General features: G+C 41.3%; 1 protein-coding gene and 1 long non-coding RNA gene across 3 annotated transcripts; both read right to left on the bottom strand.

Annotated features, from left to right (window-relative positions):
- Positions 1-176: 176 nt before the first annotated feature.
- pcgf1 (polycomb group ring finger 1) lies at positions 177-4,191 on the bottom strand. 2 transcript variants are annotated; one of them, XM_088392854.1, is made up of 9 exons: positions 4,060-4,191; positions 3,015-3,120; positions 2,205-2,357; positions 2,061-2,132; positions 1,874-1,979; positions 1,759-1,801; positions 1,544-1,630; positions 1,374-1,454; positions 177-401 (listed from the first exon to the last, which is right to left on the bottom strand). In XM_088392854.1, the coding sequence occupies exons 1-9, from the start codon at positions 4,144-4,146 to the stop codon at positions 351-353; spliced, it is 786 nt and encodes a 261-aa protein (XP_088248980.1). In that variant the 5' UTR covers positions 4,147-4,191; the 3' UTR covers positions 177-350. The 2 variants fall into 2 exon arrangements, with proteins under 2 accessions (XP_088248980.1, XP_088248989.1); XM_088392863.1 differs by having other exon boundaries at positions 1,544-1,627.
- Positions 4,192-7,725: 3,534 nt separating this feature from the next.
- LOC148403924 (uncharacterized) lies at positions 7,726-24,763 on the bottom strand. The gene is made up of 2 exons (XR_015861927.1): positions 24,531-24,763; positions 7,726-8,332 (listed from the first exon to the last, which is right to left on the bottom strand). It is a non-coding gene; the product is annotated as an uncharacterized LOC148403924 (long non-coding RNA).
- Between the last annotated feature and the right edge of the window lie 114 nt (positions 24,764-24,877).

The raw sequence follows: 24,877 nt of genomic DNA, 5'->3' as shown, positions 1-24,877 counted from the left end.
GAACAAGGTCGCCATCTGGGGGAAACAAGGTGGCACTGCATTATCTCTACTTTTGCTGTTGCTGCTTCGCCAGTTGGAACCTTCAACACGTTTTCACTTCAATTGTCCTTTAACAAATAATTTTAAGATGGATGTCTGTCTCCTTCTTGTTTTGCAGTGAAATAGTGACACCAGCCTTTACTTGTTTGATATTTTAAATTTATTTTCAAAAATACAAAAAGGAGGGAAAATAAGTTCATGTACACAAAGACTATTATTAAAATAGAATTATGTATTATACAAAATATGTACAGCTGTGAAGGATGGAACGAAGGAAGGAAAGAAGGAAGGAAGGCCAAAGTCCACCAGTTCTATCTGCTACGTTTGTCCTTGATGGTGTAGTGAAGCACTAGTGGCTGCGCCTGACACACAAAACAATCATATTTCATGATAAATACATTTCATATTCACATATTTCATCTCCCATCCTTTCAATCTAAGTTTTTGAAAACACTCAAAATGTACAGTAGATGCATTTAGCTAAATTATGTGCTGGGAAGATTCTGCCAGAGATCCTCAGATACTTGTATGTCTATTTTAGTCACTTTTGTTTACGTATTATTTTTATCTTATTTTGGCCTGTGTACTGTAAATATTATTGGTTTTCCGCAATTTTATTTTTATGTAATTTCAATCATTTTGTTTGTTGTTTTGTATTTTAACATTATTCCATTTTGTGTAGCGGCAAGGTGGAGCACTGGTTAGCACGTGTGCCACGCAGTTAGGAGGATGCGGGTTTGAGTCCACCTCTGGCCCTCTCTGCGTGGAGTTTGCACGTTCTCCCCGTGCCAGCGAGGGTTTCCTCCCACATTCCAAAACATTCTTGGTAGGACAAATGAGCATTCCAAATTGCTCGTAGGTGAGTGTGAATGTTTGTTCGTTTCTGTGTGTGCCCTGCGATTGGCTGGCACTGGTTCAGGGTGTCCCCCCGCCTACTGCCCCAATGACTGATGGGTTAGGCTACAGCACGCCCGGGACCCCCATGGGGACAAGCGGTTTACAAAATGAATGGTTGGATGGACATTTTGTATATTTTATTTACTTCAATGATTTTCATTTTGTATTTATTTTGAGTGTGATTCAATGTTAAATGTATGATTTAGATGGTTTATTTATAATACTTAAAATTATTTTTACAACTATTTATTGACTTTTTTAATAATTTTTTGTTTCATTTACTTTCATTTGTTATATGTTGTTAATTCTCATTTTAAGTTTGACTTTGTTTTGTGTTAATTATAAATCTCTTTATTTGATGGCACCCCACCGCCCCCTCACACATAATCAAATTTAATTTACTGTTGATGTACAAATAAACTGATGTGTCATGTCACCTTTCCAAACCAGTGTGATAACCATAAGCGCTTCATGGTCATGTGATCGGGCAAAAACTCGTTGTTGAACAACATCTGGACCTGCACGACAAACGCAATAACAATATTGATAATCATCACAAATAATTGATAAATAATAGACGGGAAGTGAGGGAGCGCATGCCACCAACCTGATGTTTTTCCACATTAAGCCGATGACAAAGCACTTTGCGTAGATGCCTCACCTCCGCTCGCACAGAACAACGCACAAACTTCTGCTGCGTATACAACACAGGAAATTGTTTGAATAAATCAAATGTCTACAGAACCAGAAAGGCTTTGAACTGCAGTGTGTATAATTTTCAGTATGAGCTGTATATATAATTAGAGTGTGCACATGACTGACCTGTAATGCAAGTTTCGTCTTATCTTTCCCAGCGAGTGACGAACTACACAATAAAAAAAGATAATAATTCATCCTAATATTAATTGTTGATGCATTTTGAAAGCTCACGTCTCACCTTAGCCGTTCTAAACACAACGACACCTGCTCGTCATATCTGTAAAAGTGAGCCTTTGAGTGGTCGAAGCTGGTGTACGGTAAACCTGACGCTTCCGACACACAATCTAGAACAAACGACACATGATCGATGATTATAATGAACATCATTAAAAACCAATTGCATTCATTTTTCTTGTCATACTCACCGTCTCCCGCAGGCTGAATGACCCTCTCCAACCCCCGCGACTGATAGAACTCCTTTATTCTTTTGTCTTCGCCTGTGTCAAACACAAGCGAAATCAGTCGGGTATTCACGTTTTGGAAGTTGCAATGCGAAGGAGTCCACATACTTTCTTGTAGGCCAGGCACCAGCTTGTAGACAATGTCTTGCATGACGCGGTCCAGCTTGAGGTTGAGCAGGGGTTGCGTCTCGTGGATTTTGATGTTGCACATGGGACAGTATTTGCTGGTTTGTAGGTACTTGACGATACAACTTTTACAAACTGGAAAGGATACAGAAGAGGCAAAGGTCATTATTTGATTCAATTCCACCTAAATGTTTCAGAAAGATAATTTTGACAGTTAAAAAAAAATCCTTTGAATACTCAAGTGGTCGTTTTGTTTCCATTTTTTTGCATTTTCCTTTGTGTTTAGGGCAAAGTAATAAATTGATTAAATTACTTTGGCGTCCCCTGGTGGAGCGGTGGTGTTATTGTTTGGTTAAATTAATTGATACTCTTATTTTCCTTCTCCTCCGCTGTTTCATTTTCGCCTTTACAGTATTGCTTGTATGTTAGCTAATACTATTAATGGGCCCCACGTGAAGGTGTTTGGCCTGTGTGGAATTTATCACAAAAATAAAGCATTTCAAAGCAGTTAATGTTCACCTGTAATTCATATATTTATTGTTTAAGTGTTAAGGAGCCTAAAGAGAAGTTATTTTATTCATCAGATATTGTTTTTGAAAAATAATCAGTCAGTTAATCAGTTATCAGAATTCTCCACAGCCAAATACTGGCATTGGCTTGAAAAACCATAACTCCATATTGGTTGCACAATACAAAACTATTAGATAGAGAGTTCCTTTAAGAGTTCTAAGTTCGGAGGTCATTTCAGTGAATAAGTGTTACTCCCAACAACAAAATGTTTGGGGTACTCACATGTGTGCAGACATTCGGTGATGGTGGTGGCATCGATGAAGTAACCGGCACAAAGGTAGCACACGATGTGTTCATTAAGGTCCTTTATCTTTAACTTCACCTCCTCCTGACAACACAAACATCAAATTATTAGAGGCACTGTTTCATTATCAGAACATATACCTCACACACAACTGAACACATCATACCAATACCGGCATCCATACTACTTATGAATTGAAATTGATCATATCGAGAGGATTTGGAGACCCCGGCTATTCAGTGGGACCAGACCAGGCTCCCAAACAGCCAAAATTGGTTTGTTTTTGTGTTCTTTACGTGTATGTATATTGTGTACTATGTCTTGTTACCGTGGGATAGTGGGAAACGTAATTTCGATCTCTTTGTGTGTCTTGACATGTGAAGAAATTGACAATAAAGTAGACTGACACATTGTTCCGCCCTACTCCATACGACAAACACATTTGGCTCGCTTGAAAAGACGCCGGGAATGCTGTACAGGGTCCGCTTTGACACCGTGGACCTCCCATGCAACGAAACTGCAGTGCCGAGTGACTGAGCATGAACTTCGACCTCCTACTGGAAGGACGGACGGGGTCAGAGGGCATAGGCTGGGTGGGTGGGGGGATCACTTATCTTATCATCAGAATTAAAACATGGCATTGAAAGAAACTCAAGTACACATTTTTGCACTTTTACAGCTCCGCGAACGCGCAGCTAGCCTATGACAGACCACATGAGCGCGTGTACTCGGTTAGCAGCAGGCGCTCCGTGGAGGTGTTTACATTCTCCAAAGCGACGCATTGCCGAGTGTGGAACTGGCCAACGCAGCATACCGGAGCTGTTCTTTCGCGGGGGTTTGACTTGATAACACAAGATATGCTCACTCTCCGCCAGCATCTCCTTCCTTCATCTCCGCCACCTTGTCCGCTCTTTCCATCAGCTCAGCGACAACAGGCGAGCGAGTGTCTGCTGTGTAAACGCTTAAATCGGCCTCCTGCGGCTCCTTCCGCGCGATCGCCCCAGTGAAGCACATCCCGCTCACCTCGTTTCTTAGAGGGTCCAGCTTGTAGACGGTCTGTAGCTGGTTTCGTAGCCGCATCGCTATGGCCATCGGACCTTGCTCCGCCATCTTTTGGAATTACGCTGACTTCCGGGTAAACCGGAAGTGTCCTTTCGCGGACCCCACGATAAGAAAGGTCGAAAGCAACTCAATCCCCCCCCACACACACACACATCACATAAACCTCACAAGAAAATCTATCTATCTATCTATCTATCTATCTATCTATCTATCTATCTATCTATCTATCTATCTATCTATCTATCTATCTATCTATCTATCTATCTATCTATCTATCTATCTATCTATCTATCTATCTATCTATCTATCTATCTATCTATCTATCTATCTATCTATCTAAATAAATAAATGCGTGTGTGTGTGTGCGTGTGTGTGTCTCTTGATAAAACTATGTAGTTGTGCCTGATTAAAAACTTTTATTAGTTGTTATATTATAATGTATTCTTATTAATACTCAGTTATTTGAAAAGTCTTACATTTAAAGTTTGAAAATCTAACTAAGAAATTGAATCACAGATTCACAAAATCGTTTATGAACTTTTCTTTTCATAAATACGTACAAAACAAAAAAAAATATTATTCTCTTAAACAATCTACCTGTAAATGGCTTTATAGAGAGACAGCCAAGTCAATCCAAGATTTGGGGTTTAGGAAAAGGAATAAACCATTTTAATGACACATTCGCCTTGCTTTTCCCTGATGTGTCTTTCACTGCAAATTGCCTGCTTTGAACTACTTGGACAACAGAGGGCGCTATAACCACATAATTTGCAGCCCTGCTGATGTCCTAGAGTACAGTTCTGAACATCAATAGCAACCGCACACATGAAACCTGACTTAATTCTACAGAAGGATCCCAATTAAAGGATACATCAATCTTTATTTATTATTAAATCTGTTATCTGACAACTGTTTGTATTTTGCATAAATATATATATATATTTTTGCACTATTCATTGGGAGATTAAAAAAGTATTTGCTGAACGTTCACGTTTTGTCGTCACTTGTTGGGCAGTAGTATTGCAAAATGGCTACATGTCCACTAGAGGGCAGGCTTTCACACGTTATGAACGTCATCCCCTTGTGACGTCTTTACAGTTTAGAAGAGGAGCCCAGGGAGAAATCACAGAGCAGTATTAACGGGGCGTATGTTTTTAGAAATTATTTGGAAGTCACTCCACCTGTTCTTTCGGTCGTTCTCATTCAAACATTTGAAAATTCAAGACTTTCCCCCCAGTTAGTAACATTTTAAAAACCATGATAAAACAATCTACAATTTGTCATCCATTTGTCTAATGTTTACACAACGTGTAATATTTAATATGAATGAAACCAAATGATATTTTATGCTGTTTTCCATATGTCCTCAAAATTTCAAAAACAAGCTGTTCATTGAAGACTCAAAATCTGTAGTTGTGAGTGTGGCAATGGACGTAAAAGTTTGGTAAGCGCTGTGATAGACTGGGCTGGAGCTGACTGGCGACCCTAATGACGACAAGAGCTGGACGACTTTTGGGTGGTCTTCAGCTCGGATGCCCTCTGGATATAGGGATCAAGCGGACCTCACCGTGTCATTCTCATAAGCCAAGGCGATCAAAGAGGGCCCAGTTGGCCGCATAAAGTATACACAGAGGCTCCTTCGTGGAGAGCCGCCATGAATCATCCTAATAAAATAATCCTCGAAAAGCATAAATCCATAAAAGATCTCCAAATGACATGTAATGACACGACACCTCGCCAAAAGCAAATAGCGAGAGCTCCGAGACAATGTAAACTGCTGATTGAATAAACTCTGCTTCCAAGTACATAAGCCGCAAGAGTTGATGAGGAAAACTTTTCTTGAGGTCATACGTGGCATTATTATTAAGGTTTGGGAGCTGCCCAAATGTGCCCACCGTCTTCTTCTGGTGCCTCCCCACTTGACTCTGGCGTAAATTCTCGTCATTGAGGCCGACCATAAACATAAACATGCCGCTTGGCCACTCTCTAATGGAAAAAGTATAAGACAGAAATCCTGACGTGACGTTTTACAAACCGTTTTTGTGGCCTTTTGGGCTTTCAAAGACATGACAGTCAAATGGCAGTGAGAGAAAACTTTCTTGTTGACAGCATTGGGAGTAATATAACTTATTGAAACTTTATGAAAAAAATTAAACGTGACAGTTTATCAAAGAATTTGGACATGCCATATAATGATTTCTATTGTAATTATAAACATTTTTTCAAAGAATGCTAACGTCCTCAGGTCAGCTTTTGCAATGACCTCAAAACACAGCTATATATTTTATTATGATTTCTCTCAATGTATTAAACTTTGACAAAATACATTCACATTTTATCTTTAAGAACCGTTTTAATTGCATCAGTATTAAACCCTTGAGTTTTTTATCCCTCTTAATTGAAGTGTTTTGCTTTCACCACTCCAGTGGTGTTGATACTTAGAGAGGGAGAAGTTGAAGTCGTAGTCGTAAAATGATTGATTACAAATGTAATGGATCGTGTAAAAAGAAAAAATTAAGTCCACTTTGATCGCCACAACAACTGTTCTCCACGCTAACCTCTTTAAAATGTCAGTACCCGCAAGGCAAAGGGCCGAGGCACGCTCGCCCGCCTTGTCGCCGGCTCAATCTTCCTCGGGTGCACGCTCTCTTATCGCGCGGCCATCTTCATCTTCACGGCCATTTAAGAAAACGCGGGTGAGGGCACCACAAAAGTCAGTAGAAAGGAAGCGTCGCGCCACTTCCCTGGTGAAGGATGCGGGCTGGGCGAGTGGCTGATGAGCATGATGACATGATGATGAAGCAGAGAAACAAAAATTCCCTGCGTTTTCTATGTGTGTGTGTGTGTGCGCGTGTGTGTGTGTGCGTGCGTGTATTCTTATTTCAGGGGCACGTTGCCAACATTTTGTGGACTTTGTTCCACATTCTTTCACGCTCTTCCACCACCAGCTGACAGCTTTTTGGCAGCAACACAGAAGAAGAAGACAACAAGCTGGTCGAGAGAAGAAAAAAAAAAAAGGTGTGAAATGGGCATGTTTAAAAAGTGCAAAGAAGTACTTTTAAGTGTCCACATGCTTTTATTTTTTCGTTAAACACAAAACAACATGGTGAGTTCACTACTCTTAATAAACCTGAGCCTGGTTTTTGAACAGCTTATCCACTCAAACGTATTAAACGGTTTACTTACTAAAACTTTACTTTTCTCTTTTCCTGCCAAAAAAGCTCCAGCAATACTGAGGCATTAATGTTGTTAATGTTAAGTCCTACTAAACATGAAACAAAGCAAATTGCACATTGTGTTTTTCAAACAACCACCTATCACACTGACGGCCAAACACTTTTGGTGAAGGTAGCAAAATGCGCATTCTCTTCAGGGTTCGTTCAAGGTCACAAATGTCAAGGTCAAAACTGTGGCAAGTCCTTTGCCAACAGTTATTGATTTTTGTTGTTGTCGTGAGTAAATTTTCAACTTGTTCAAAATTTCCCCTATTGGCCACAAATATTTGCAGGGTATAACAATTTTTTCATTATTTTTAATTCAGTGTTATTTTTGTGGGAAATGTTCCCCAAGACTTTTTTTAAGAAGACAAAACAAACTTATTTTTTTTTTTTTTACAACATGCATTCATAATGGGAGTCAATTTTTCTTTTATTTGCACTATTTGTGGGCTCGACTGACCCCAGCCCCCTTACTAATAGCTCAATGGTCACCTGCATCCAAACACTTTTGCACTCAGTGAATCACTTATTTGTAGGTTTATCATTCAGTAATTCATATATATTTGGGGGGGGGGGAGCTCAGGTCTGATTTTTTTGTTGCAAAACACTTGTTGGTGCTTTCGCACTATATTTTCTCTAATTTGGGAAGGTTATATTCATATTGGACATCAATTATATGCAGGTTTTCTGCTCTTTAAGGGACTCTAGGTGACGAAGTCATGAATACAACTGAATATACTGTGAAATCCTTCTCATGTCTTGTGTGTCTATAAAGTAATGCATTGATGCTAAGAAGCTTGCTCACGAGTAGGGCGCAGGGATGCTGAGCTGGTCCCATCGTGTGAGCGTTTGCATGCTACAGAAGCAGATGCAAGGCACAGATAGGCTGTCACATGAAAGAACGCCCGCATGAAGGCCCAGAGATGCGCAGGAAGTCTCCAAAACAATTCCGTTATTGACACAGTGGGTGCAGGCAATAAGGGTTGTCTCTTCTTCTTCTTCTTCTACTTCTTGTTCTTCATAGGAGGCCCAGAGAGGAAAGAATGGCAAAACGAATCACTGGTGTGCATCAAAGGCTCGCTATTATCTCAGTCACGCACACACAGACATGCACGCACGCACGCTCGCACGCACGCACAACGTAAAGCTTTGAAGTGCATTTATCTGTATGGTTACTGAGACGCACACCATCAACAAGAGTTCTGCTCTGCTGAAGAACAATGATGCCGCTCAAGGCTTCCTGCTGGATTGGATGCTCTACAATTTGTGCCTGCGCTGCCGCCTGCGGTTGAATGACACCGGTGTTGTAGGCAGGCAGTGTGTCGCAAAGTCATTGATGAGCATCATTCACGCTGAGCTATTTTCTTGTATGCAGAGACCCTGGCGTTCATCCAGCACCTGGAGTGCTGTCTATTTGGACTCAAATTCAATTTTGTGGGTAAATGTTCGAAAAAGACTAAAGATGAGGGGGAAAAAAAGATTTTGGGAAATCACACCATGTTCTTGTACTACCAGCTTAGTTTGGCCGATTCAGAAGTACATTTCCCTTTTGCGAGATCTAGCAAGTTTTGCCAATCAAAATCATTTCATTGAACTCAGATTTTAAGATGTCCCATTTCCGAGCTCCTATGAGGGCTCCCAAAACCAACCCAAAGTGTCTTGTGTAACAAAGTTTGTTCCCACAACTTCCTTAAAATCAAAGGCTATAAATTCAGTCCATGCATGTAATTATAGCGAGTCCAACACTTAAGTGGCCCGAGATGAAGGGAAGACATTCTTTGATAATGGTCGTAGTCCCTATTTATGCGGTGTCTATGGAGTGCTACTGTTTGTTTTTGTCTCAAGTGGCAAAGAGAGCGCTTTGTGAGCGCAAGATCTATTTGCTCTCCGCGGCGGAGGGTGTGATCCCTTGCTTGTTGTTGGATTTACGTCGTGGATTGTGACGAACTGCAGGCTATCCAGAGGGATCCAGCCCCCATCTACTCAATGTCCTAAGCTAGGATAACTTTTTTACATGGGGGCAGTGCCCCATCAGCTCCAGCCAGTGGCACCCTCGTGAAAATTTCTCATGCGGTATTTGGAGTCATTTCCTGTACGGGGTATTCAGTGGCGCCTTGAGATACAAGTTGAAATTGTTCATTCATTTATCATATGCTCGGACTCCAAATTCCGAAAGCTCAAACCATTCTTATCGCAAATCATTATTCTCCACTGAAATAAATGCAAATGATCTAAATCCGTTCCAACCTCCCTATATTAAAAAACATGTTTTGCAGCGGGTTTTTCCTGAGAAAAAGAATGAATAACGATATACCGTATTGGCCTGAATATAAGACGAGTTTTTTTTTCATTGAAATAAAACTGAAAAAGGGGGGGGGGGGGGGTCGTCTTATATTCGGGGTCTAGATGGGACATCTTAAAGTTTTTCAAACTTGTGTCTTGAAAAAGAGGGGGTCGTCTTATAATCGGGGTTGTCTTATATTCGGGCCAATACGGTAATACTGAATAATAAAATAATACTGTATGTTGTAGAACACATTGTAGTACCAGGATAAAATAGAATGTCGACTATTAAGCATGCTCCATAATTGATAGTCTGACATTAGAGCCCCTTCTGGTCTGTACACCTTGTCCAAAAGGGGGCAGTATAGAACAGACATATGTTGTTTACGTAGAGATCGTTCCAACTGAGATCAATAAAAACCGTCGTCTGGTTTGATTCGCACATCAAGTGGCTCGTGACCTAATTGATGTTTAATCATCGCGGGTTGCCTTAAAAAAACTGTTGACCCCCAAAAAGACATCTGTGGCCTGTGTCCAGGGCGCTAGATGACATCCAGGAGTTCCCTGCCTCGTTACTGGGGAACGGGAGTTTGCAAATGTTCAATTCCAAATTCCAATGAGTTAATTCCACAATCGCACTTAATCACAGGCCTTTAATCAGCATTCTTCTGTGAGAACTTTTGATAAGATGAGCCGCTCCGACTGGAATAAATCTCCTTGACTGGAAATGGAATCATCCATAGGAGGTCCAATCATGTCACAGTCATCATCAATGGCTGGCGTCGGCTCGCCACCGTGACCTCACTTGACATCCAAAAAACACATCGCACACATGCGATGCTGCTGACCCAAGAAGACAAATCAGAAAAGCCCAGCCTGAGGCGCTTCCCCGCCTGCCCGCCCGTTGGACCAAAGGGATGAGGTCATCCGAGACAACCTCATTTTTCCCCCCTTCAAATTGCACGTCTGATCAGCGCGGCTTTCCTGCAACAATTACGTCGACCCCCGAGTCCTCATTAGCAGATAGTGTGGAGAAGAAAAACAAAGACAAAGGGCAACGTTTTCTTTTCCCAGTGGGACAGGATGTTTGATTCAAAAGACTTGATTAGTGACTCTTGCTGACTGGGTTAAGTGAGGTGGGATCATAGTGTCATGTCCACCAATCATAACGAACGCCAGAGCACCAAGTGATGAAATGATAAAAATGCATCCGTTTTCGCAAATGTGCACATGTACTGTTGGAAATTTACATCCCAAAGTTCAACCAGCGGCACCCCGAGACCAGCCTCGCAGAACAATACCAGCATGACGAGTATCAGAACTCACGGAAAGTTCTTACGACTCGAACCGAGAAAAGGTCCCAAGGCCATGAATTGAAAGGTCAGCCGTTTTGGTTGGATGCAGCCATTTTGGTGTGCAAAAGTGTGCAGCCAATTTAACTGTGCATAATGTGACCATTTCCAGCGAGGGAATTAAGCCAAATCAAAAGCATCAAACATACGTAGCAATTTGAGACAGATGGGTGATGAACAAAACACATTTTGGGGGAGGGGATCCTCACAATGACACAAAACGTTTTGTGTTTTGTGAAAGTAATCCGTGCAAACATATATACATTTTAAGGGTCTGACAAATGACCTCCAAAAGCTCACTGAAAAGTTGCAGAACTCCTGGAAAGACCCGAATTTATGAAGTTGACCACTTTGGTTTGAATTAGTCAAATCAAGGGAATTTCAGGCGTGCTACTTTGATAAACTCATACTTTGGATTTGATGTGCAAAAAAATTTCAAGGACCATCGCCAGGCAACTATGACTATTTGGGTTTGAAACATTCATTCCGGACGAATCCCAGTCCTCATTATGCTTCTTGAGAATTTGTTCAAACCGAGCCACTAAATTATGAAGATTGTAATTTACCTACTGGGATGGACTGTCTGTGTAGGTTGGTGGCTGGTGTTCATCACCAAGTCCATGGCACCATATATTTTACGCAATCACAAGGCTGACTTCAAGGTGATCAGTCAAGCTGTACAATTTGGCAACGTAGGAAGCAGATTCATCCTCAAAGATTGGGGGCCTCCAGTGAAGAAGTGCAAACGAGCAGTAATTCATGGCTGGCCACTCGAGGCCAAACAGCTCCCACTCGTCGAGCCGAATTGCAGTACGGGCGGCGGGACGCATGTGCAGCTCTAATTGGCTGCTAGGTTTTAAATCAGACATTATATCACCCGTCTGCCGCAACAGGGGAGGACGAGATGAGAAATACCTTGAAAGATTATTTGAGGATTTGTGTTGACGGCTCGGTTTTCACTCTGGGGCATGTTGGGACTTGATGAGTTTTCTTTTCTTTCACTACACTGGCTATACCCGAAAATAACCCTGTCTGACATTTGAAGTCAGAAGAAAACACAAGCACAAAAGCTAATTCATGTTTTTGGTACCCGCCTGGTGTACAGGGAGAAAGGACGGGGAGTGAATCCTTGAGATACACCTTGTGGTGCAACCAAGTCACATGTTCAGGAATGTAACCAGGGTCAGAAAGTGTTTCGAAACTCGAAAACAGCAGACTGAGATCATATTTAGAAGAAAAAAACATAAATTCAGTTGTTGATCAGTGTGTGGCTTGTAACTTGGGGCAGAGGTCATGCTGCCCCACAGAGTGCAGACAGGGAGAGGAAGACTCTTTTTTGACTTGTCATTTGTAATTCTTTTGAAACACACACAAAAAAATGTTTTTAGCACTGTGGTGAGTTGTATTCAACTGGCATTACTGCCATCTACAGGACTGGAGTCTGCGGTGCAGTTTGATGTATCCATCCCTACTTGCCTTTTATTTGAACACTTTTGTACTAAGCCTTTCTGGCACAATTCAAAAACATGAATGTTTGTTTCTTTGAAGTCTAAATCGTCCAAAGGTTTGAATCTGAGGCAGGATGCTTTTTCTTTGTCAATATGTGCAGGCTGACTGCCGACCAGATCTGAGTCGGCCCCACATCGTCATCTGGGATAGAATCCAGCTCACCTACGAGGTGAGGGCGAGGCTATCGCAAATGTATAGCTGGATGGAAGTCACCATCCAGCGCTGACAAAATAGTTATGAAAATATACATCTCGTCATGGCTTCATCTCGAAAAATTGCAAGCGGCACAAAGCTGCACATGTTTTCATTTATGTGTGCAGTGCAAAGCAGACACATGCTATACTTTGACCTGTCACGTCAAAAAATGAGTTGAAATAGATGAAATATTTGACCTCGGCTTAAGAAAATATTGACATATTTCTGCCATGATTTTATTTTTTTTATTGTATCTTTTACAGTTTGTTTGAATGGAGTTCTATTTGATGTCTTCACCGCTCACGCTTTGATCAGTGTGCTTGCCCAGGCCTCTAATGTATCCCATACCTGAACTCTACCTGAATGACAAAAGAAATTCTGACACGCCTGGAGTGTTAAGTTCACTTTACTTCACCTCTGTTTGTGGAAATCAAACATAGTTATTTTAATTCCAAAACTACGTTAAAGCCATAAAAACGTAAGCTAGCTAACAGACGCAACAGAACCACTTGTTGCTTGGCAGAAATTGCACAACACGTAAACATGTATGCCGCTCATTATTTTGTTGTTTTTGGCAACTGCACAATATACGCAGATAAAGGACTGGGAGAGGTGGCGGTCAGACGGACAAATGACTCCAAAAACAGCAAAATGACAATGTTTTTTGGTCAAGTATTTGCTCCCGAGTTTCGGATTCTTCGACAATAAAATGTAACAATAAGCCTTTCATGGTGAATTGGGGCGGAGGCCATGCTGCCCCACACGGAAGAGAAAGGACGGAGGGTCAGCAGTCCAAAAGACACTAGCAAAAAACTTCAAAAGTGCATATTGACCCAAATTGTCAACGTACATTAATGTCGTAGTTGTGCTTTTTGGCAGCATGGCTCTGCTGCTTCAAAAAGTTGAGACAAGACGGGTATCACCGTGGGATAGTGGGAACGTAATTTCGATCTCTTTGTGTGTCTTGGCATGTGAAGAAATTGACAATAAAGTAGACTTTGACTTTGTAAAGTAATGCAACTTTTAATTTCTAACTTTTACATTTTGGAATTCACTTTGATTAAACAAAGAAAAAGACTGAAAGACTGGAGCCCGACCTAATTTTATTTATTATTTGATGAATAAGCAGCATGCTGGTTATATGGTCCACAAAACAGACAAATCACTCACTTAAAATGAAAAGGCATTTGAAAAAACGGTGCTATTCTCGGCTAATTGGGGCATCCAAGCTTTGATAAGGCAAAACTTGAGGCTGGAATCAATGCATTCGCTTTTTGACTTTTTGACTGTCCTTTGCTCATCATCATATGGGCAAGTATCATTTTGCATACTCCAAATAATCTATCTTGGTCTACCTGCAGACCTTTACCAGTGACGACAAAGTGCAACAACAACACAAAAAAAAAACTGGAAATGGAATTTATATGGATTTGGGAAGTTTCAAGTGTTGTTAAACCGTCCAACCGTTTGTGTTTATAGGGTAGACAGGAACTAACTATTAACTGCTGTTAATTGGCCATTAATTTGTCCGCCAAAGTTGAACAAACATCACCAGGCTAGTAATTAAAAGCTAAGTGATGTTTACATGCTCTATTGGACACACAACAACACGAGTTGTTTGGATGACAGACGGTGAGCGTGCGTGTGTGTGTGTGTGTGTGTGTGTGTGTGTGTGTGTGTGTGTGTGTGTGTGTGTGTGTGTGTGTGTGTGTGTGTGTGTGTGTGTGTGCGCGCGCATGCACGTATGAGGCAACCTAAGAATTCCTCGAGCATTGAGTAAACGCAGGTGAGTGGCTGCTTTGAAATACTGGTCTATCAGATGGAACTGGCACTCGTCCAAATGTACTGGACCCAAGACGGTTTCGCTCTTTGGAAGTTTTTAGATGTCAGGCATTCTTTGGGTCCTGGCTTTTGATTGGAAATTGGTTTTGTTAGTCATTTTGAGTTTGTATTTAGCATTTGCCATTTAAGACTGGGGGGGGGGGGGGGGGGGTGAAGGTCCAGGGTGGCTTGTTCTTCACAATGATAGTTGTTAGGGCAGGTTTAGGGTCAGGGATTAGGGCTGTGTTAGTTTCTAGTTGTACGCGTGAGGGGTTTAGGTAAAGATTAGGATTAAAGGGTTAGCCATTATATTTTAAGGAATAGTTGCTAGTTATTCAGGATAGTTTGGTGTAGGGTTAGAGTTAGGATTGCGTTTGGAATTGGCTTAGATGATTGGGTTGACAGTAGGGTTAATTACTAGTTTGTTGAGTAAGGGGTTAGTATTGGGATAAGGGTAGTGGGCCACGCTGAGAGTGTTGGTTAACAAAAGGTGTGGTGACTTTGTTCCAATGCATTAAGATGTGCAGCATTTAAAAGGTTTCGGGAAAGTCTGATCGAGACACCAGTGTCTGATTAGCTCTTTTAATCCAGGCCAAATATTCTGACATCTATAAAAATGAGTTAAAATTAAGCAGACGCTCCGCCAGCGAGTGGAAACATTTCACGCTTTGCTGCAACTCAGCACAGTTGAGATGTAAACTGGACGTGTTTTAGCTTCACAAGGTCTGTGGGAAAAGGCGAGAGAAGGGGGAGGGGGGGGGGGGGGGGGGAGGGGGGGTTGGACCATGGTCCAAGTGAAGGCTCACAAATCTTTGGAAAAAAATACATTTCTGGGACGCTTTCCCCTCCCTTCTCTACAAGGAGAAAAGGCAGAGATGAAATTTATGACGCTTAGCACTTTTTATCTGATTTCACAAAAAGATCACCTTGGGAAAAAGTCGCAAAGTGCCCTCTCACAGCGGAAGGTAGAAACACAAAAACTTGCCACTCAGAATTTTATTATTATTTATTATTGTTGGAGCCATATTACAATATTCTTTTGTTTTTCTCTTTCGGGTGGGATTCCTTGGTTTGGGCGCATCTGTCCCCCCCCAAAAAAAGGTTTAATAGAAACGGCTAGTGGCAGGTGTGTGAAGAATAAGATTTTTTTCATGTAAAGTTTAAGTATTTTAATCCTAATATTACAATTATTCTGTATTGTATTTTTTGTCAGATTGTATTTGTATTACGGGTCACGTTATATTTTGTTTTTTGTCATAAAATTAAAACTTTTTGTGTGGCTGTTTTTCATAAAAATGTTCAGAAAAGTAGAACTTTATTCTTGTAGTATTTTTTTACATTATTATTTATCATACCATGGTTTATTCAACATGTAGTAGTGGCTAAGCTGAAAGGTCTTCAGTTGCTGTTTTGTTTTTTTTAGATGTTTTTTGTGCGGTCTGTGATTGAAACCATGACTTCGCCTCCTCCAATTTGCTAAAAGTTTATTTCATTTGTCACCTGTAGCAACACGTTTGTCTGCTGTGTTTTATTTAGGGAAAAGTTTATCATAGCTGTCATACTTTCAGGCGTTTTCTTTCCCGACATTTGCTCAGACCACACAGCTTCGCAAATGCGAATGCTCTCCAGCTCGTTCCCGCAATAACAAAATACAACAGTCATGGAAAAATACAAACTGTGACTAGAAACCCATTGATTTAAAATAATAATAATAATAAAATTATATATATATATGTGTTGCCTCTCCCTTGCCTCTCCCATCTTGTGGAGAGTATTGAAACGCATTACGATTCTTTGACGTACTGTAAACAATTCCAATGATAGAATTTTGAATATGAACTACAAAATGGCTGCTTCACTTTGAGGAATAAAAGTGAAAATGTTTAGTTTATTGTATGTTTTTTACGGGGATTGCACCATGTTTACCCAACAACAATACAGAGGTGTCAAAAATCCAGTCTTGCAGTTGGATTTTCATGGATCCGCAGCAAAAACACAAACGCAGCAGTCCGCCACCCAGAACACGAGGAAGGCCGATTAACAGCATGCAGAAGAATAACATCCTTGTTGTCGGATGCGATATAACTTCGGATATATGTGTATCCACACGCCAGTGCGGCGGCAGCTGATCAGCCCGAGGCTGTGCTGTGTTCAAATACCATCGCTAATGGAGACGTTCACGCAGGTCAATGCGTTGACATTAATCTCGTTTAAAACGGTCTCAGCGAAGGCGTCGTAGCTAATCCGCGGCTCAGGCTGGGTGTCAGGTAGTCAGTCGCTCCTAACTGGATTAAGTGACGCTTCAATCTGCCCTTCAAGAGCAAATTATATGTCATTATTTACTCAGGTTATTTAATTGCATGCAATGCGATTGTCTAGAGAGGTAGAAAAGGGACGCAGGGTCAATTGGGGAATGGGAATTCGAACACACATTTGCATTCCTTTTTTGCTGGGGCCTTATCTTCTGGAATTTAGCACATTACCTACAGACATTATCATGGTTTTATACACTTTTTATACACCAAGCACTTCTATGTTATAGCGTTGAGTGCATCATCTAATACAGTGATCCCCGTTTATCGTGGGAATTACATTCAGACCAAGCTGCAACACTGTGACGAAAAAGAACATATTAGTAATAATTGACGAGATGATAATTTATTAGCCTTAATTTTCACTCAAAAGTGACATTGTTAGTGTGTTTTATAAATAATTCATTTTTATATGACAAAAATAATGTTAGCTTCAATGATACAAGAAAGAATGTCAGAATATTATTAAGGTGAACGAGTCATAATTGTTTTGGTCATTTCCAAGTGTATGAGAACAAATCATAATAGTAGAATTAAGGATCATTTTAATGTTATAAGTAGTAAGTAAGAATATTACCAAAATAAAGTAAATCATTGATATTTAATCATGCAAATGTCATTTGAATTTTATGTAGTAATTTTAAGTAGTAAGTAAGAATATTACCAAAAAAAAGTCAATCAAATTATTGATATTGAATCATGCAAATGTTGTTTGAATTTTACGAGAAAAAAAAGACCTGAAAATAAAAGGTGATTAGATAAAGTGATAAGATAAAGTTTTAATACTTTTAACGCTGTGGGGGGAAACGTCAGAATATTACCAAAATGTAATTTTGAATAAGGATATAAAGTTCAAATTCAGTTTATGATCGAAAAATAAGAAAGTAAAATATACTTTACATGCTGCCGTTTTGGTTAGCAAATGACTTTTTCCCCTTCAAATATTTATTTGTGGACATGCATGGTCTTGAGATTCAAAGTACTTTGATGGATGATGGTCTTTTTTTGAATTAACACTCTCCAACTTTGTTTTTTAGCTAGATGTTCTCCCTGCTTTAAAACAAGTGTGTGTGTGTTTGGGGGGGGATGTTAGTAAGTAGACGAGGAGGTGGGTTAATTGTTGGCTGGATTCTTGGCAGGAGGTCAGCGCACACAAGATTTATTTGGTGTTTGCCATTTGTCACCTTGACCCACAATCGTTCTGCAAACACAGCAAGTGTGTGTGAGTGCGCGCGCGTTTGCGTGTCGTACCTTTTCCCAAACAAGGGGTCAAGCCGTCAACCGTGTGCCCGAAGGGGAAACCATTTTTCAGGCGGCTTTGATTTGTCCACTGAGTAAGTTGGCAAGTATGCTTTCAAAGTCCAGTAGTCTGCGGTGCCGGCGAGACCACCACAAAGGGAGCTAATCCCCTCTATCGCAGCCAGCGCAAACACATTAGCCGCACAATATCAACACACTGCTCAAGAGCCCCCCATTGACAAATCGGGCAGAGATTTGCCTGCCTTGGAGCCGCTGCGTTCTTTTTACCAGCCAATCGCAGTTGCGCCGGTGTCAAATGGAAATCATAGTTGGGTTACATTATACAACATCCAAATCTCAATTCCAATGATTTGGGGATATTGTGTGAACAAAAACAAAACAGAGCCATTTCCAAACTCTATTCAATTGAATACACAACAAAGAGAAGATATTTAATGTTCAACGTGACTGAATTTTAGTCGTCAACAAAGGTAGGACAAAACTAGATCAAATAATCTGCTTCATTCTCATTCCATGAAAGCAATATGAATCAGAAAACCATGATTAGACTAGTTCAAATATAACTTTTCAATGTTTGTGTTGGATGCATGCCTTTAAGTTGTCCACTTAGTCCTTCTTTAGTTAGTCCTATAGTTTCTTCTAAGTGGAGGTCACTCAAACAGGCAGTCTGACTTATATGACTGCCCCCCAACCCCAACATTTTGCAAAGTGATCATAGTACATCAACGAGAGAAAGAAAATCTTGTTTCTTATCCCGTGAAGCAGACATACTAACCACCATGCTGCCCTTACTGCCTCTACATGAGCAAGCATTCCGTCCTTGCAGGCCACCAGCAGCTCCATCCTGGCAGAGCTGATCTCCTGAGAGGACATCACTCAAAGCTACAACGGGCGAAGGGACGGCAGGGATGTCCTCCCAAGTTCCATCACACGACTCCCAGCTGTTCTACGCACCAGGCTGGGCCATGGGGGGGCGTGTGTTTGTTTAATGCTCACAGGAGTTCCATTAAAGCCCCGACTCCCCTCATTTAGCAGTGCCATTGCCACACAAAGGCCGGGACCCTGGGAAGCGGCGCATTGCAAGGGACACCAATTACGGCAGCGAGGACACAGGCCGGCTTGTTCGTGCTCAGGGACATGTCACGTCGCTGGAGCGGCCTCCCCGTCAAACCCATTGACCGGAGTGCGCACACAGGCATCTTAATTGGTGTTGGGCAAACACATTTTGTCACAAAGTTGCAAAGAGAAGCTAAGTAGCTGAATGTTCACATTGTCCAACCCCTGACCCGAGAGCTTCGTGGGCCTTTTTTGCCCGCCCCCCAGAGCTACCACCGCGTCGAGACATCATTATGCTCCATTACTTTGAGTCATCGTCTCGGACTCGTCGTGATACTTTTCACCCCCGTTTATTCACAAGCCTGACCATTTCCACAAAAACACTTATTAAAACACACATTTGAAGTGCAGTGGTTTAATTGGTTACGTCGTCAAGTTTGTCACCTAAAGCATGAAAACAAAGGGAAATTCCATGAATCCATTATTTAAAAAGTAAGAAAATGGTTGTAGTGTGATTGAAGAGGAAAACATGGTATTGACACGATTACATGGAATGCAAAAAATCAACTACCGTTTTGGCTCTGCGGTCCCAACTTGTCAGTTAGCTGCCATAATGTTTGTCATTCTTCACAGAGGAGAAAGAACATTTTCCTGTATTAAATTATCTGTCTTCACGTATTGCCACTCAAATCGCTGTTACTGGAAGATGTATGACCCGGTGACATTGATTCTGTTCGTTAGCCCATCTATGGTGTTTTGCTCTAATCTTACGCGAATCTGACTTTACTATAGAGTTGTGAATATAAACCGGTAGGTGAGTCACAGAAAATAGGTTGCCCTAAATGTCCTGCGATAGGCAGTGGGGAATCCGGGGAGAGCGGCTATTAAAAACAAAATCCCCACAATGAGCATCAACTGGCATCACAAAAATCATCCGAGGGACATTACGGCACAGCTGCCCTCCTTTTCGTCTCACCAACCTCTTCGCGAGCCCCCCGTACTGACCCCTGCTTTTAAAAAGGGGGATTTGGTGAAGCGGGAATCACTTGACATCATTAGTTGTGGAGAGCAGCCACCATGGCGGGGTTGCTTGTCTTGCCTCATGAAAACATGTGTCGCATTAGCGGCGCGGGGACCTAGGAAGAGACCTCGGGCGAGAGGTCGGCGCGAGCGTAAACACGGCGAGGGCACACAACGTTGTCAAGCGGCCCGTGTGGCAGAGCGTACGCTAATGGGCCCGCTAATCAACGTGACATTTTTAGGTGAAATCCAGAGAAAGAAACCAAAGCTTCAAATAGAGAACATTTTTATATTACGAGTATTATGTAAAAATCAGTTTCAAACTCAAAAGGGTCCTTTAAAAAAACTTGTAAAATATATGTGATATGTAAAGGTCATTTATTTACGGTCTAACCTTTTCTTCTAAATGCACTGCCAAGGTGTCTGATCAGGACTTCTAGGCGAATGTGATTGGGACATCCCTCCTGATCATGCATTTATGTACCTTCTCCATTCTGAACGGCGTGCAACCCAAATTGCAATGTTTGACACCCCTGCCTTAAACACGCCACCAGCATCAATTGCAGCAACAACAACAGCAGCAGTTATTGGAAGTGTTTGTCATCTTGAATTGACACTCAATGTGAGCAAGAGCGTCCTCTGTCAGATACCAGGTGACACAGCTCATTAACTTCTCCTTTGCTGCCATTCTTTGGTCTCCTCATTGTCTTGAGATATGACATGAGCCATTGTTCACTGTCGAGTTTTTCCACCCTCCTCTTTTCTCTCGGCCAACCCCCTCAATGCTCCCCTTCTGCCCCAGGCCCGTAATTAGTGCTTCGCGCTGGGCGTACTTTCTCACAGGGCTATGACACAATTAATCAGCACTTTCCCACCAATGGACAGCAGCCACATGATTCAATGGAGGACGCATTCTCAACTTGTGTTTGTTTTTCCACTCGTGCGAATATCGGGGATGGTGAAATCATGTTTGAATAACATTTTGTGATTGGAAATCAAGGGCAGCACAGCGGGCAAGCGGTTAGCATGCCTGCCATCTTCATCTTTCATTCGGATGGATGGTACGCTAGCATGGCCGCTTTGAGCTCCTCGATGTCAGCTATAAGTTCATGCTCGTCCCAGACAGAAGGCGGAAAGAAGAGTGAGAAGAACAAAAAAAAAAAACAACAGTGTCTCAACTGGGCCTTTTGGCTACTTTGGCCGCCTTAGAGTGCCTCGTTGTATGAATGCATGTCGATGTGAGAAAAGTGGAGGAAAAAAAATAAATGTGGAGAGTGCAGGGTAGATTTTCACAGATTCAGTTGATAACAATCTTTTCTGGTGTGGAATTTACGAGAATTATTTTCCCTTGAAAGACCCGGATACGAAAGGCACTGTTGGTTGGCCTGCTATTTTGATTAGCAACAACAGGTTCATTGAAAACACTAACTACATGAATAAATTACTGCAAACACAGCTCGATTGCCATTTAAATCTGCCTTCGGGCATCATGGTAACAAAAACCTTTTTCAAACTCCTCAGGGCGAGATTCAATCCCACAACCTTTCAACTGTGAGGCAGACATGCCACCCTCGAGTCCACCGTGTAGCTTTATATTTATAACAAATCCCTTTTGAAAAGGATGATACCTTATCATTTTTCAAATGACTGAACCAAGAAGCGACAGCCCAGAGTGGTCAGCACATAGAGCAGCTTTCACACACACATTCACATCAATGGACAATTGAGTCTCAAATGAGCCCAACAGGCGTGCATTTGAACCGAGTGACATTGTGGTTTGCATTATAGCTGTTATTGCAAAGTCCACCGCATCGGTCTGCGTTTTCCACCAGTGCTACTGAGTACATCCAGTAAGCACATTGGTAATCCTGTAAAAACACTCCTTACAATCACACACACTGTCTCCTCAGCGACGATGCCACGGCGGTAAAAATAAAATAAAATAAAATAACATTAAAAGGGAGCAGCCATGAGCCATGAGTGGCCACGCTCCTGTTTTGACAGTAAATGACGAGTTGTGAAAAGTCGAAACTGAGCTTTGTTTGCTTTGGAACGTATCACTTCTGCTATTTTTTTATTTTTTTGCTCACCTCCGCTAAAACTCGCAGAGACAAATCTTGTTAAAAGCAAAAACATTTCTGTTGGCACAGCTAATTGTTAAGTGTGTGGTGACGACCGTCTTTTTCTCACTCGCCCTGTCCGCGGCTCATACTGTATCCATTGTGTGTGCCCTAATAATAGAATATCAACCAGTTGGCAAGTGAGGCTACATTTAAAGCTTGAAAGAGACAGAGAGGGGGTCCATGTTTCATTTGGAAGTGATTGGGCCCACTGATCAAAGGTGGAGTCAGAGAAAAGCCTGGCAGGAGGTTTACGCGCACACACACAAGAAAAGACGAAAAAAAAAATGGCGTCTCCCCTTATTGGTTTAAATGTCAATACGCACTTTTTGACACACTTGGGTAATCCTGAGGTATGCCTCTGAGGGGAAAAAAAAAACATCGGAGGAGTTCCCTTCTTTCTGTTATTTTGGTGAGCTTTGCTTCACTTTGTGTCAAGCTGACTCGCACTGTACATGAAGCACAAAAAGTTTGGGATATTGAGCTACTAGGTGCAAATTTAAATGAAGTCCACGTGTAAATATATGTCTTATTCAGAGATTTAACCCAAGAGCCCTTCTTCCTCTTTTTCAATTAGCATATTGTGCATTTCCACCTGTAGCGCCTCTCGAGCTTGTGAGAGATACCTGACCTGATTCCTTTTCTTCCATGAAGCCTAATTCAATTTTCAAACAAATAAAGTCCGTCTATTTATTGCAAATGCATCCTACTCAATGTTTCATCAAACTGATAGAGTTCACTTCCAATCCACTTTTAATATAAAAGATTGATTTACAATGTCGGATATGATTAAAAATAAATGTTTAGGCACTTAATGGGGTCAACCGACATTGTTGCTTGCTGGCTTGATTTAACACAGAAATTGATTTTGGGGGAAATTTCAGCGGACATGCAAAAAAAAAAAAATCTGCATTTCAGTCTAAAGTATTTTAAATGTCTAGATTGTAGCGTACAGGTTTGGAGGTGATGTATATTAGTATTTTATTTGAATGGTTTGTTTTTTTAATATTGATCGTAAACATCTATATTGTAGTGTACATGTTTGGAGTTGATGTATATTAGAAGATAACATTTTGAATGTTATTTTGTGATGTGATAAGAGGTGGATTAGGTCGCTTACTGTAAATAACCGCTGAAGGCCCAAGTCTGAAACTTACCGCCCGCCACTAGGAAAATCTGGTTTAGTAGCTCATAGACAAGATGAAAAAGACAGAGAGAGGGACATAAAACATTCCGAAAAGTCTTTTCTGCTTTAACTCCACCATCGGAGACAAGCTCTGATCTATCATGTTGGCAGTGAATCATCTGCTGTTAAAAGTTGACCACACGTACCCGTCAAGGTAAGCGGGAAGGGTGAGGTGGGGGGTCTCCGGGGGGGTCTAAATGGAAGGAAGCAACGCTGGGAATTCAAACCCAAAGTATTTTTTTCTTCCCTTTTTTGCCTGGCCCGTGGCATCATCATTCAGTGTGACGGTTCCTGTAAACAGAGTTCGGGAAAGCATGCCGCTGCGCATTCCTGCAGCACCTTTCGTAAAACATGGAAAAATGTCCACGCCGTTTGTGTGTTTACAACAAAAAGAAGACTCTGTCCTTAGCAGTGTTCCATGGTTAGCGAAGCGCTAATCATTTTGGTATGATCTCGAAATACTCGAGCAGTGGAGCCATCATGCTTTTTAGGACTAGCCTCAGTTTTGAATGGGTCATTTTTCAGGAGCACCGCACAAAACTGCAAAGAACATGACATATTTTAACACTAAGAAGAGAGGGGAACTTTGGTTTGCTGTGATTTCCAAATTTGATCTCCGCTTGAAAATGGGGCACTGCGAAAAAAATGAGACTGCAGATTGTATTGCAGCATCAAGAGCTAAGGCTGTAAACTATGGATTTTTATCCATGAAGACATTGTGGGCACAGACAAAAACCAATAGGGAACGTTGTTTTTTTTTTTTTGCAATTTTTTGCAAGGTTTTAGAGGGTTATTAGGTTGATTACCTTAAACACAGAAAACATTGCATTGTTTTAAGTTTGACTAAGTTCACTAATTGCATGATATAACTGGAAAATATGAAGCATAAGTAACTAAGTCAAAGTAAGTAAGCAACTTAATTGAGTGTTTAAACAGAAGCACAAACAAAACATAAACATCCACTTTGCCTTTGTGAATACTTCCAATTAATTGAGCCACTCAAAATTCAGATAAACACAACTTGTAGCACAAACTAAACATTTCAAACAAAGTAAGCATTAACCAAACTTAATATTATAGCATCCAAGAATATTTCCTACCAGTTGTGCGTGGCCAGGAACTGAGGAGTCTCTTTTGGGTTTATTTCTTCTTTGCTTTCTCTGTTTAAGCTTTTCTTCTTTCACTAACAGGCTTTCTCTTGTTAGTACCCCCAGCTCACATGCTGGTCTGTAGGCAATACGGCCATGGGTGGCATCTGACAAAGTTTTGTGAATTGTGATGTGTCTGTTTTTTCTCTGCCCCCTACAGGTCTGGAGGTGGACTAGTGGATAGTTTGTCTGAATGATCTCTGCCTCTGTTTCAAAGTCAAAGTCTCCTTTATTGTCAATTCCTGTTGACATGAAAATGGGAGATTGTGGAACGTAAAAGCCCAGCATCAAGACCTCAA

The sequence above is a fragment of the Syngnathus floridae genome, chromosome 1 (assembly GCF_059516105.1).
Source record: "Syngnathus floridae isolate MCC-2025c chromosome 1, RoL_Sflo_1.0, whole genome shotgun sequence".
Lineage (NCBI taxonomy): Eukaryota > Metazoa > Chordata > Actinopteri > Syngnathiformes > Syngnathidae > Syngnathus > Syngnathus floridae.
The sequence above is the reverse complement of the archived record's forward strand: the minus strand, read 5'-3'. Positions and strand labels throughout refer to the sequence as shown.

Bases quoted from the DNA above. Each gene is read 5' to 3' on its own strand.
- pcgf1 (XM_088392854.1), bottom strand. From the start codon at position 4,146: ATGGCGGAGCAAGGTCCGATGGCCATAGCGATGCGGCTACGAAACCAG. The intron at 2,133-2,204 runs GTATGTGGACTC...TGTTTGACACAG, and splicing joins GGTGCCTGGCCTACAAGAAA to GCGAAGACAAAAGAATAAAG. The intron at 1,802-1,873 runs GTGAGACGTGAG...TTTATTGTGTAG, and splicing joins TTGTGTTTAGAACGGCTAAG to TTCGTCACTCGCTGGGAAAG.